This window comes from Misgurnus anguillicaudatus, chromosome 22 (assembly GCF_027580225.2).
Source record: "Misgurnus anguillicaudatus chromosome 22, ASM2758022v2, whole genome shotgun sequence".
Classification (NCBI taxonomy): Eukaryota; Metazoa; Chordata; class Actinopteri; order Cypriniformes; family Cobitidae; genus Misgurnus; species Misgurnus anguillicaudatus.
Window position 1 is genome coordinate 10,604,498 of NC_073358.2, and position 13,636 is coordinate 10,618,133.

General features: G+C 45.0%; 1 protein-coding gene across 2 annotated transcripts in view; it reads left to right on the forward strand.

Annotated features, from left to right (window-relative positions):
- Positions 1-13,636, forward strand: part of kntc1 (kinetochore associated 1) — a 64,732-nt gene that overhangs the window by 16,135 nt on the left and 34,961 nt on the right. For both annotated transcript variants that reach the window (XM_073860252.1, XM_073860254.1), the window contains exons 23-34: positions 513-656; positions 770-865; positions 6,968-7,071; positions 7,199-7,301; positions 7,402-7,536; positions 10,658-10,777; positions 10,860-10,932; positions 11,758-11,825; positions 11,909-12,234; positions 12,432-12,604; positions 12,689-12,786; positions 13,293-13,434. In XM_073860252.1, the coding sequence (XP_073716353.1) occupies positions 513-656; positions 770-865; positions 6,968-7,071; positions 7,199-7,301; positions 7,402-7,536; positions 10,658-10,777; positions 10,860-10,932; positions 11,758-11,825; positions 11,909-12,234; positions 12,432-12,604; positions 12,689-12,786; positions 13,293-13,434 (1,582 nt within the window). The remainder of the gene's footprint in view (positions 1-512; positions 657-769; positions 866-6,967; positions 7,072-7,198; positions 7,302-7,401; positions 7,537-10,657; positions 10,778-10,859; positions 10,933-11,757; positions 11,826-11,908; positions 12,235-12,431; positions 12,605-12,688; positions 12,787-13,292; positions 13,435-13,636) is intronic.

A 13,636-nucleotide genomic window follows, 5' to 3' on the forward strand; every position in this document is an offset into this window, starting at 1 on the left:
TTGTACAAAATCAGTGCGTTTCAGGAAGAGAGGGAAATCTGGAGCAACATAAATGTACGGTATATGGAAGATAATGTGTTTTTTGAACCATAAACCACGCAAAATAGGTGCCCTTTAATGTGATTGTGACATCTAATATGAAACTTTAACTGCTTGTAAACATTTATCATAATACACTGAGATATTTATTGCATACCGCCATATATTCCAAAATTACCAAGATATAAATTCTGGTCAATAATGCCCAGCCCCAGATGGTATAAGAAAAATATTTCACAAAAGGCATTGGTTAGGTTTGAAATGATAAAACTCATCTTTCCCACAAACACTTTACCAGAACATGTTGAATGCTCACTTTATTTTTTTATTTTTAAAGCTCTTCCTCCTCTATGAAGTACTGTACACCTGCAGTTACTCCGCTTTGAGGCCAGTGTGAGCTCAGGTCATGATTGTTAAGTGATTTGTGTGTTTGTATTCGCTCATCTCCCGTGTGTGTCTGTGTTTTGTGACAGGGAAGCACTCGCAGTATGGCCTTTCTGATGCTGGATAAGATTCAAGCTCCAGAACTGATCCCTGCTGTGATAAAGAGCAGCGTTCGGCCCTACGCGCTTGAGAACAGACTGGACCTGGACCAGACCTTACTGGACTATATCAAGGTCTTATATGTTGTCTTATGGGAATTCTGGTCTCATTTGCTTGCCATTGTGTCATTTCAGTATACTTGTCATTCCTTTATTAGCTTTTTTTAATGTATATTTCTGGCTTGCAGGATTTGTTGGACTGCTGTAGCTCTCAGATCACCTCTCTCTTCACTGAGTGGGAAGCCAAAGCTGTGGCTGTGTTACACTGCATGACAGACACTAATGTGAGTTCTGTTTCATTCCTCCTGACCGCCAGAGGCGGTGCAAAAGCACTAGTGGGATTATCGCAGCGCCAGCTAGATAGGTCGAGAAAATATACCAACAAAGTCACATGGTGACATAGGCTGAGCCCTGAGCAATAAATAGCCAACCAGCTCAGCCTTCTGCCTCTTTTGCTTTCTCGCTTGTTGTGATAGGTCGTTTTTCCTCGATTTTCGCGCCGTCAAGTGCAGCTTACCTGAGCAGCGAATTTTTTTTTTTTCGTCCTCGCAAGCTGTGACAGCGCGCTATTTGGAGTCTTTTCTTCTTTGCATCGATCGGTGAGTCGTGGGTTTATTACATTCGGTCTCTGTCAACACTTTATGCCTCTCGGTGCCGTCCGGTGGCTAGTGTCTTCTACGGGCGTTTTTGTATGACGGTTCCCCGTCATCGTTACATCTTTACATCTGACGGATATACGGGGTTTCAGCCTCTCGGTGTTAGCTCCCGGCGGCTATTGTGTTTTCCTACGGGCTTTTTTAGTGACGGTTCCCCGTCATTTTTATTTTCAGACGGATTTGTGTGACTGCTCGTGCCTCTCGGTTCTATCCGGGGGCCAGAGTTTTTTTCTACGGACGGTTATACCGACGTTCCCCATAATTTTTGGTTTCGTTTTGTAACTGCTCGGGCCTCTCGGGGCTATCCGACGGCCGGTGTTTTCAATAGTTACGGTTTCCCGTTAACCCCTTAAAGCTCTCGGTATTACCCGGTGATTTTTCGTTAGTTTCTCTTTGGTTTTTTTTTATACGGAGGGTTTTCACTTCAAGACCTCGTTTTGTTTTGTTTTTTAGAGGTCTTTTTTTGCCACGGTTTTATGTTAGCGGTTCCCTGCTAACATTTGTCACTGACTTGAAATTATTTATCCCTCATTTTCTTTTTTGGGGAAAGTTATGGCACATAGCTCTATTGCCACGGTTATTCCCTTAACATGCAAGCTGTGCCCTAACTCACTCCTGCCGGACGACGGCCACGACGTATGTCCGTCATGTTTGGGACTGCAGCATTTAAAGGAGGCTATCACGAACCCGTGTCTGCACTGTAGTCTCCTGCCCATGTCAGAGAGACGGCTTCGGCTGGCCGAACTGGACCCTAAAGGTGCAGTCAGACTTGGGGAAAAGGAGTCGCAGTCAGCCAAACGGAAAGGGAAACGCAGTGCATCGGCGGCTGCCGGTGCCCCTCCAGCTAAGAAGAAGGCTAATGTTACAGATAGCGAGCAGCCAGAGGATGCCTCTCTTTCTAAAACGGTTGCTGTACTTTCGTCTGAGATGTTGGAAATAAAGCGCCTTCTCCAGACGCTACAGCCTGTGATTCCTGCATCACCTGCTACCATGTCACAGGAGGATGAGGAGGATTCCAATTCCATTAATCCTAGGGTTCTTGAACATCTGGGTTCATCTTCCCCTTCACATCACTCAGATTTCGATGTGCTCTCCACAAGTGCATCTGATGCACTGTTTCAGGATATGACAGTGGTAGATGCTACTGCACAATCTCCCATCCTGGAGAACGCAGCCTCTTCAGTAGCTGGGGGCTCTAGTGGGGAATCAGCTCATTCAGGGCAGACTATGTCCTCCACAGATAACACTGTGGCTGTGCTTCAGATGGCAGTCGCACGCCTAGGGCTGGATGAATCGCCAACTCAGCCAGCACAGTCCAGTGTCTTTTTCAGACAGACTGCAGCCGGATCCAGCTTCGCTATGCCACCTTGCAAGGACTTCATTGCAGAGTTTTCCAACTCCCTTACGAGTTCTAATGCTTCGAGAAGGCGACCAAGGACAGCCCGTACTCTGGCATCTATGGTTGGGGCAGATACTATTGGAGTTGGCCGTGCTCCGGAGATCGAACAGGCGGTCGCTGCCCTAGTGGTGTCACCCGATGAGGCTCTTCGAGGCAATGTGCAATGCCCCAGTGCCCAGTGTGGCCGCACCGACTCGTTACTTAAGAAGGCATACGAGTCTACTGCATATATTACCCGGGCAGAGAACACCATTTGTCAATTACTCCTTGCCACTACTAACACTCTCGAGTCGTCTAAACCTGACCCCTCGGTCTCGCAGTTTCTTCAAACTGCCCTTTTGGCTATGGGTCATGTTACCCGTGAGCTGGGTACCCTGACGGCCACACTCCTGGCAGCTCGTCGACAGGTATGGCTTGCCCAAGCAAGACTGCCTGAAGACTGCAAGAAGACATTACGTGACCTTCCAATTGTTCCCGGTCACCTGTTCGGACCTACTGTTCCAGAGCTTCTGGAAAAGCGGTTAAAACTGTCCGAGGCCACTCGACAATTGACGCAGCGTAATCCAGTCTTTAAAGTGCCAGGCCCTCAGGCTCGTCATCGTTTTCCAACCCAGGATCAGAGGTTCCGCCAGCGTCCTAACCCGCAACCTCAAGGGTCACAGAGGCCCCGTGCTGCTGAGGACACTCGAGGTTTTCGTCCACAGCAACGGCAGTTTTCAGGGGGTCCACATCAGCGCCCCCCCACAACCGTTAAAGGGCGCACTCACAAAGCTTGAAGCCATCGGGCCGGTGGTCGACCGTTTCTCAAATACACAGCTGTCGTACTGGAGGGAGACGACTGTAGATCCCTGGGTTCAGACCACGTTAAGCAAGGGGTATGCTCTACAGTTTCGACGCCGGCCCCCACGTTTTTCCAGGATCGTTCAGACGGTCATAAAAGATCCGGCACGTTCAGTGGCCCTCTCTCTGGAAATTTGTTCTCTTCTGGAGAAAGGAGCCATAGAAAGAGTTCATCCCTGTGTTCAAAGGGACGGTTTTTATTCAACATACTTCCTCGTAGCAAAAAAGGATGGTGGTTTTCGTCCGGTTCTGGACTTGAGACATCTAAACAAGTTCCTGAAACATCTGCCCTTTCGAATGTTGCGGGCAGCCGACGTTCTTCGGTCTGTCAGGAAGGGGGATTGGTTCACAAGCATCGACTTGAAGGATGCTTATTTTCACGTGCCGATTGCTCCTCAGCACAGAAAGTTTCTCCGATTCAGTTTCAAAAACCAAGCCTACCAGTTCAGGGTCCTTCCTTTTGGCCTGTCTCTGGCCCCCCGAGTGTTTACGAGATGCATGTCTGCAGCCCTACATCCCATGTGGTCCAGGGGGATGCGAATCCTGCCTTACTTGGACGACTGGCTGCTGTGTGCAGGCACAAGCTGGCAGGCTGTGCAAGACACCAGCCTACTTCTGATGCATGTTCAAAGGCTAGGCCTTGTCGTCAACGAGGCGAAGAGTCATCTAAGTCCAGTGCAGAAAATCACTTACATTGGAATGACGTTGGATTCCTGCGCAATGTCGGCCACCCTCTCACAGGCCAGGGTGGAAAATATTCTACAGCTGCTTGCTCGTTTCCGGCTGGGAGCGAGCTTAAGATACAAGACTGTTTTACGGCTCATGGGGATGCTGACTGCTGCTACTCCGGTTATCCCACTCGGCTTGCTCCACCTCAGACCTTTCCAACGGTGGAACAACAGTCTTCGTTTGAGCCCTGTCAGACATCTTCATCGTCTGATTGTTGTCTCACGCGGTTGTATGCTGGCGTTGACACAGTGGAATCGTCCGTTTTTTCTGATGTCAGGTGTTCCTCTAGGAGTCATTCCTTCCCGTCGAGAGGTGGTCACAACCGATGCTTCTCTGCTCGGTTGGGGAGCTTCGTGGAACCACAGGGGTGTTTGCGGACGCTGGTCCCCAACCCGGTCCAAGGATCATATAAATCTTCTGGAACTACGGGCAGTTTTTCTGGCTCTGCAGCATTTCTTACCAGTTCTGGCAGGCCGACATGTCCTCATCCGGTCAGACAACACCTCAACAGTGTTTCACTTGAACCATCAGGGTGGGACAAGGTCCCTCGAGTCCCTGAATCTTACCCGCAGGATACTCACCTGGGCGCTCCCTCGAATAGCTTCATTGAGGGCGGTTCATCTGCCAGGGTTGCAAAATCAGGTAGCGGATGCTCTCTCCAGGGACGTTCTTCATCCGGGGGAATGGAGGCTCCACCCGGATGTGGTGCGGATGATATGGCAGCGTTTCGGGGAGGCAGAGGTGGATCTTTTTGCAACAGAGGCGAACACTCATTGTCGCTGGTGGTTCGCAAGAGTAGAGACGTCCAGCCCATTGGGACAGGATGCTCTATCCCAGGAGTGGCCAAGCCGGCTGCTTTATGCCTTTCCTCCGCTTCCACTTCTGTGGGAAACACTACACAGGATAGCGCTGGGAAATCACACTGTGTTGCTTGTGGCACCCCGTTGGCCAGCCAGGCCTTGGTTCCCCTTGCTTCTCTCCATGCTGGTGGGCAGACCATGGCAGCTTCCGCTTCGGAGGGATCTGTTGTCTCAAATGGACGGAGCTGTTTGGCACCCCAATCCGGACCGTCTACAACTTTGGGTTTGGCCTCTGGGTCGGACTGTCCTTTAGCTAATCTGGAACCTGCTGTCGTCCAGACTATTACTAATGCTAGAGCAGCATCTACACGTCAGCTTTATGCCGCACGTTGGAAGCTCTTCTCCTCATGGTGTGAGGAGCGAGGTTTTGATCCGGTATGTTGTGATGTTCCAAACGTTCTTAGTTTTTTACAACACGTTCTGGATTCAGGCAAAGCAGCCTCCACGTTGAAGGTGTATGTTGCGGCCATCTCTGCGCATCATGGACCAGTTAATGGTTGTTCACTTGGTTCCCACGCCCTCGTGTGTAGTTTTCTGAAAGGGGCTAGGCGGCTGAGGCCCGCTCGTAGTCCCCGTTTTCCTGGATGGGACTTACAGCTTGTTCTGGATTTTATCTGTCTGCCACCTTTTGAACCCCTGCAGACAGCTGACCTGAGATGGCTATCTTTGAAGACTGCTTTTTTGTTGGCAATGGCCTCTGCTAAGCGTGTGGGTGAGTTACAGGCTTTGTCCATTAGTGACTTATGCATGCGTTGGTTGCCAGAGGATTCCGGTGTTGTTCTCTGGCCGAATCCTTCTTTTCTACCTAAAGTCCTGCTCCCGCAGTTCATTAACCAGTCTATCACTTTGGCGTCTTTTCTGCCCACGCCGCAGTCGGACGGGTCGTCTAGTCATCTTTTATGTCCCGTGCGGGCCCTGAAACGTTATGTGTCTGCTACTGTTCACCTTAGGCGAACGGATCAGCTCTTTGTTTGTTATGGCGGCGTGCGGAAAGGGGCCGCCATATCGAAACAACGATTGTCGAATTGGATTGTGGAGGTTATTACTATGGCGTACAAGCATGCTCAAAGACCTTTGCCAGGTAGTGTCGCTTGTCATTCCACTAGGGCGGTGTCTACGTCTTGGGCTGCCTTCAGGGGTGTATCTATGGCGGATATCTGCACAGCTGCTACTTGGTCTTCTCCATGTACCTTTGCCCGTTTCTACAAGATCAACGTTGTTGCCCCTCATGCTGTCTGTTCTGCGGTCCTCCGAGGACAACCTTGATTTAAGGTGGGTGGCATTCCTCATGACTATGTTGGTAGGAGTCATCCACTAGTGCTTTTGCACCGCCTCTGGCGGTCAGGAGGAATGAAACAGAACGCTAGTTACGTATGTAACTGTGGTTCTGTGAATTCCGGATGACCGCCAGAGTTCTTTGTCATGCGGAATGCGCGAGAAAGGCGTTCATGAGGCAGAAGGCTGAGCTGGTTGGCTATTTATTGCTCAGGGCTCAGCCTATGTCACCATGTGACTTTGTTGGTATATTTTCTCGACCTATCTAGCTGGCGCTGCGATAATCCCACTAGTGCTTTTGCACCGCCTCTGGCGGTCATCCGGAATTCACAGAACCACAGTTACATACGTAACTAGCGATTCACTTATACTCCACATATGGCACACACTAATTCAGTAAATATTGTAAAAATTGTCTTTATAACATGTTTTAAACCAGCCTCATGAACTTATGATGCGCTGGATTTATAACACAAAACAAAATGACAGAAATAGAATGTGATACGCTAATCGAATTACCTGGATTATATTGAAAACGATTAATTGCACAGCCCTAATACACCGAACTGATAATTAGGGTAACTACTTGGTTCTGTATTTGATAGTTTGTTGTTTATCATGTTTCAGAAAGTGATGGATGCTGTGATTCAGATCATGTATAAGGCAGTGGTGCCCTGGAGCGACACCATTGAGAAACTTGTTCAGCAGCACCTGGAGAAAGAGCATCCGAAGTAAGAACCTCAGATCAAAGATGTATCAGACTTTTCGTGTTTAGCAAATTTTGCTGCCTGTACAAAAGGCTCTGTAGCTTCTTATTTTAATTTCTGTTAGTGTCACTGACTGTAAACTAATATTCAGACAGGAGCTTCTGCGAGAAGGTTACAGACTGATGGAAATCAAGAAGCTTCTCAGATGTTACGGCATTCGCAGCTTAGCCCTGTCAAACTCTCGAGAGATTATGGTAAGATTGCGTCTGTCTGTGTGAGTGATAGGGGGCCTTAGATCTTTTCTCACTTTTTATGTCAGTAGCTGATATATCAGTGTTGTTGTTTTTTCACCAGATGCTCGTGAGACATATTCTGAAGCAGGATCTTTCCAGTTCGCTTCAGGACTCTCTGAAGCTAGCGGAGGCATACAAACTTAACCACGCTGAGATCTACCACCTTCACTGTATTCAGCTTATACAGCATAACAGGGTAAACACACGAATACTGAACTGTATTTACCTACAGTACATTAGCTTCTTTTGATTTCTTGTGAATTTTTAGATTTAAAGGGACACCATGAAACTTTTGGCCACTAGGGGGTGCTAGACACGTATTTTTCACTTCTAGCGCCCCTAGAGCCCACAAGCGCCGCAGCACTGTCGCAAAGGAAAGGAACTGGCCAACCTTAAAACTAAACTAAAAACTAAACATTTAAAATGCTAAACGATCAACATTTTGAGACAACAGGGAGAAACGCAGTCATGTTACAACTTTCTGATGAGGAACTCGTGGCAGAAGCCATTTCTCAGTCTGAAGGTTGCAGCCTCCGGATGTCGTATTTCTAATACGTCATCAAGACTGTCTTATTTCACAATATTAACAATTACAAAGTTGACTATTATACTTAGTTAATCGTAAATTGTTGCAGTATGCTTATGACTTGCGAATGTAATGCTCAGTTTACCTTAATAACCCAGGCTTGATGACGTGTGCAGCCTGCATATTTGACCTCCGGAGGCTGCAGCCTTCCAATTCAGAAACGACCAGACGTATTTCCTTGCCTTTTTTCAAACAAATATTGTTGCATCCTCTCTCTCTCCCTCGCCACCAGGATTTTCCGCAATGGCGCTCGTTATTCCTCTTTTTTGTGTGAAAATCGCTCCAAATCCAAGTAAACCGATGCGTTTAGGTCTGCCACTTTGTAATACGTCACGCGAGTGACAGCGGAACGCAGCAAATGAGGAAGAGAGAAGAGAGAAACGCTCGGATCTGATTGGTGAATGAATAGGGTTTGGTTTTACACTGTGAGCAAGTTTGAGTGCTATAGCAACATGGATTGTATGTAAATATCATAGACACAGTAAAAAGAAAGGTAAATACGTGAACACAGCATCTGAATACAGGGAACTATATGCAATATAATCGCCGTAATTTATAAAGAACATCGCATTTATGTATGAATCAACAGTTTATATTAAAAATTGCCTTAAAGGGGAATCGAACCCGGGTCGCCCGTGTCATAGGTCCGTGACACTAAAGACTGTGCCACAGAGTCACACAATAGAAACTGCTCTCTACACTCCTTAAGTAGCCTCCAGCAAAATTCACGTTAAAACAAATTGTGTGGAGGAAGTGACGTATGCCGTAAAGCAGTCGAATTTTGTAGTTTTTTTTTGTGCTCTGGTTACTACCACAAACCCTAAGTTTTAAAATACGAGTAAAAGTGATACAGACCCCGTCAGGCTATGGTAGACATGTCATTCAACCTATTTAAAGTCGATGTACTATCACAAGGGTCTTGAAAATGTATTATGAAGGTTGAAAAATTACATGGTATCACTTTAAATGCTGCATAGGACAGTGAAAAAAAGGATGTGCACATTTGGTTCAACGTGTTCTTTAAAGTCCCTGTAAAGTCTGATATTAAATGTGTTCTCAGTTTGTCACACCACAGAAAAAAAGTGTTATTAAAGGCAGAATAGGCAGGAATTATCTAAAAAAACTTTTTTACAAATTTGTTTAAACTGACTTTATATATCAATACATAAGTAAAATGTAAGTACTCTGAAAAAGAGAGTATAAAAATCGAGTGTCTGCACACCTCTCAGCACTGTTCCAAACACAGCTAACTTTTCCATTCACTCCACCCCCTCCCGTCTGGGTTTCTTCTTAAGCCACGCCCCCAAAACACATGAACGCGCGAATTACCTCAGACAAGCGGAGAGGAAGGAGCGCGGTGCATGTAATAACATCAAGTCACAATCACATGTAATAATACACCCAACTTTATCACTAGGAATATAAACAGATGGCTTTTATAAACGGATGGCTTTTAGTACTCACTCAGCCAGTGTTTTGCATGGAAGAGTTTCTGTGATGAAAGCATTGTTGACTCTGACGAGGACTACACTCCGCAGACAATACCGCATCATCGACTCGAGGAAAAGCCACGCGATATTTCCTCTCGTTTGATTGCTTCATTTATTCCTTTTTTGCCTTCGCTGACTGGATATGCAGGTACTGTAAGATGTGAATGCAGTTTCTGTGAGTTGTTAGTGCTATTTCTCTGCTGTACTATTGCTCTTCCTATTGCCTCGTGCACGTTCAAATCAATCGGGTGTGCGCATGTCTGGGCAGATCCCATAGCAACGGGTGGAGCCATGGTCGCGAGAGAGAGTGATATTTGAGCAAGCTAATCATTTGTTTCGTCCCGGATGGAAATAATTAACTGTGTTCAAAACAGCTGCGAGAGGTCCACAGACACCCGAGTCCCACACTCTCTCTTTCAGAGTATTCTAATCATGTATTTGTATATAAAGACAGTTTAAACAAACCTGCAAAAAAGTTTTTTAGATAATTCCTGCCTATCCTGCCTTTAAGCACCCAAACAAATTTGAATGATGGAAAAAAACGGCAAGTAGATAAAATGAAAAAATGTATTTTATCAAAATCGTGGAAAAATAGGCAGCATTCTCTGCTCTCAAACTTTGGGGTGTGTCCATTGTTGGCATTGAAACCACGTCCAGTCTCTTAACTTTCAAATACCACTACAACATGAATGGATGCTCGCGATTGTGTTAGGGGCGGGGCCATGCGTCGGGGTTCAAGTGCGTCATCGAGACACCGTTTTAGGCCCACCTATAAAAATCCTGAACTCAGACATTGTGAAAATATGGTAAGAGGCGTAATTCTGGATTCACACCAAACATGAAGGCGGCAAAAACATACTATTCCCACGTAGTTGGACCCTTGAACACTTTGAGTTTACTCACTTGAAAATCTGTGAAATTCTAGTCATTCGAGACATTCACGTAGAAATTCGTGTCATGGGAGGGGCTTCTACGACTCTGCTAGAGCAAGCTCCTGATTGGTTAACGCGGCATGATTTTCGGCCAAAGTTCAGATTTTTAAACTAGACGAGCGAATGAGGCGGATTTGCGTGTGCATTATTTTCTTATAATTCAATGGCCCGTCGTCAGTTATTCCTTACATATAATATATGATTGGCCAGCTATCCACTTTGTTGTGATTGGCCGAATTCCTGAAGCGTGTGATTGAAATGTTACGCCTCTTACCATATTTGGAATAACAAAAGAATATTTTTTTGCAGAGAGAGAAGTGCATTGAGTTGCTGAAGAATCTGCCTCATTCAGAAGCTGAATACGTGATTGAGCGGATGGCCTGCTGGGCAAGACTTGAGCTTCAGGACAAGCGACACATTTCTAATGAGGTCAGTGTGTGTTTGTTTGTTTGTGTGTGTGTGAGTGTGATGCATTAAAGCTTTATCAATAAAAATGCATTTTTATCAACAGCACAAGAAACTACAGATGCTCACATCACAGATTATGGTTGAGGCTTTGAAGTACCTGCAGAGCATTCAGACAGGCAAGTACTCCACACATAAGTTCCCCTGTGGTAAAAAATCTAGTTTTTGTTGTCGTTTATATGCCTATGTGGTGTTTTTAATATGCTTTAAGACAAACCATGTACAAATTATTCATTTAACACCATTACTTAGTATTTCCTCTATAAAATTACAGTCATCTCATTCCCGTGGTTTGAAATCGCTTCCGTTTCTTCGTCGCAAATTGACCAATCACATCATCACAGCTGAATGAGTGGATCAGTAGTTCGAGCTATAGATATTATGTATAGATGCTGGATCGATCGCGTCAGTGTGATGCTCACCCATGCAGTGAAAAGACTCTAAACCAGGGGTGCCCAAACTCTGTTCTGGAGGGCCGGTTTTTGCAGAATTTAGCTACAGCTTACCTCGGCACACCTGCCTGGATATTTCTAGTATGCTAATGCTTAGTAAGACCTTAATGAGCTGCATCAGGTGTTTTTTATTATGGTTAAAGTTAAACTCTACCGTTCATGTATGCATTGTGTGACAATGGACTTAACATTGTCTGAACCTGCTGAATGTAGCATCTATTTACAAATATATCTATGGTCCAAGTTGGTGGGAAAGAGTGGAGGCGGGGACTAATTTGCATATTCATATATATGGTCCAAGCTGTACAATTGAGTAGATTTAATTTGGATTTAATGTCTATGAATATGTTAATTTGCACAGCTTAATCCAAAGCGATTTATTGTACAAGGTATTTACTTTTTATTAGTGTATGAATTCATTGGGATATGAATTCATGGCTTTGCTGTGTTATATAATATAATATATAATACTTATCTGTTTGCTCCCTATAGATGATGCCTTCAAGAGAACAGAGTGTGAGAACAATATGAAGATGTTCGCAGCCATTGCACATCTACAGGTGCCTATTTATTCAAAAGGATTATTTTAATTTTTTGTAAACGTTCAGACATTCCAATTTTAAACTCCTGTCTTCGATCTCAGGAGGACTTTGACATCTTCCTGACACCGGCAGAGTACGACGATCCCGTAGTGAGACACAAGTTCAGCCAGCAGCTCATCACCGCCTACGAGAACACGCAGGCGTGGCGCCGCTCAGGAAAGCAACATCCCGACAAAGTCTCCAACCGAGTGGATGACAATACCGCCATAGCCAACGATCCAGATGGCAAAACGAAATCGCTCTCGACTGAAGCGGGACTCCACCGGCTGGCCAGACAGCTGCAGAAGACCGAGCAGGAGCTGTGGGCAGACCTGGCGCTGAGAGCTTTGGATGCTGGAGACGTGGAGAAGGCCCTAAAGATTCTTAGGTATGCAAGTTTTGGGTAGTGATAGTATTATATAGCTTCATTCTGATGTAGTTTTGTGAACTACATGAAGTATGGACAGTGTTAAAGATTCTGACAATTTCCATTATTTTGCATGATTGTTGCAGATAAATATACTTACATTTTTATTCAGACATTAAATCATTAACTATTATCTCTCTCACTCTTAACTCTTGTAGTGAACTGTACCAGCACCACCCAAGCTGCAGCACAGGAAGAGTCCTGTTTAACACCGCCCAGCGCCTCTGCCAAATGCTCGAGGAGAACGTGCCCATGGTTCTGCCTGAGAAAGTGAATCTTCCCGCTGTCATTAACGGGCTGGCCTGCCAGGCCATCACCATCTGCCACAATGGTACTAAAGCACTGTCGCATCTCATATTCATTAAAAGTTCACTTATTTGTCAACTCAAAAGAAATAAAAACATAAATTTTACAGACCTGCTGCTTGACTGTGTGGAGTTGTGCAAGAGCACCAGGAGCGCTGCAGATGTATACAGACAGTGTCAGATTGAAGATTACGGATTTTTCGCCAAGGTCGGCTTCCTATTATATATTTTGCATGATCGTTGAGATGAAAACACCACTGTTTTTCAATATTTTACTATGTTCTTACCTAGATTAGATGAATTAATACATGCCTATCTTTTTTCAATGCGTGCACTTTTATTTTTTGTACTGTGTTTCTTGAATGTGTTAGCATTTAGCCTAGCACCATTCATTTCAATGGCTCCACACAAAACATTTGTATTTTGTGCCACCATACTTACTCGTGTAACTTAACAGTCATTAAATAGCGAAAACATGGAAGTGTTTGGTGGCTACTAAATTCATCCCTGTTTGGAGCCATAGGAATGAATGGGGCTAGGCTAAATGCTAACACATTCAAGAAACGCAGTACAAAAAATTAAAAGTGCACGCATTGAAAAAAGATAGGTATGTATTAATATGTCTAAGTAAAGGTAAGATAGTCTAATATTGAAAAACTGTGGTGTTTTCCTTTAAGATGTTTAGGTGACTGACTGTTGTGATTTTCTGAACAGGAATCATCCCTGAGCGATGGAGAGGATGTGTACACCGAATCCAGTTTTAACGACAGGTTTAATGAAGATGGCATTGTTCTGGATCCAGTATCAGTGCTTCCGCTCCAGTATAAAATCACCACCAATCTGTTACCACTGTCAGGTGCTCATTTTCACTCTCTCAGATTCAAAATTTGTTGTATCTCCGCCAATAATTGCCCTATCCTAACAAACCATACATCAAAGGAAAGCTTTTTTAAATTACCCTTATAGCTGGTTTTGTGGTCCAGGGTCACAAATATAAGTCACAGCCTTGCAGAATTTTAAAACAGTATTTTAATAAAAATTGAGCAGTATAGTACTAC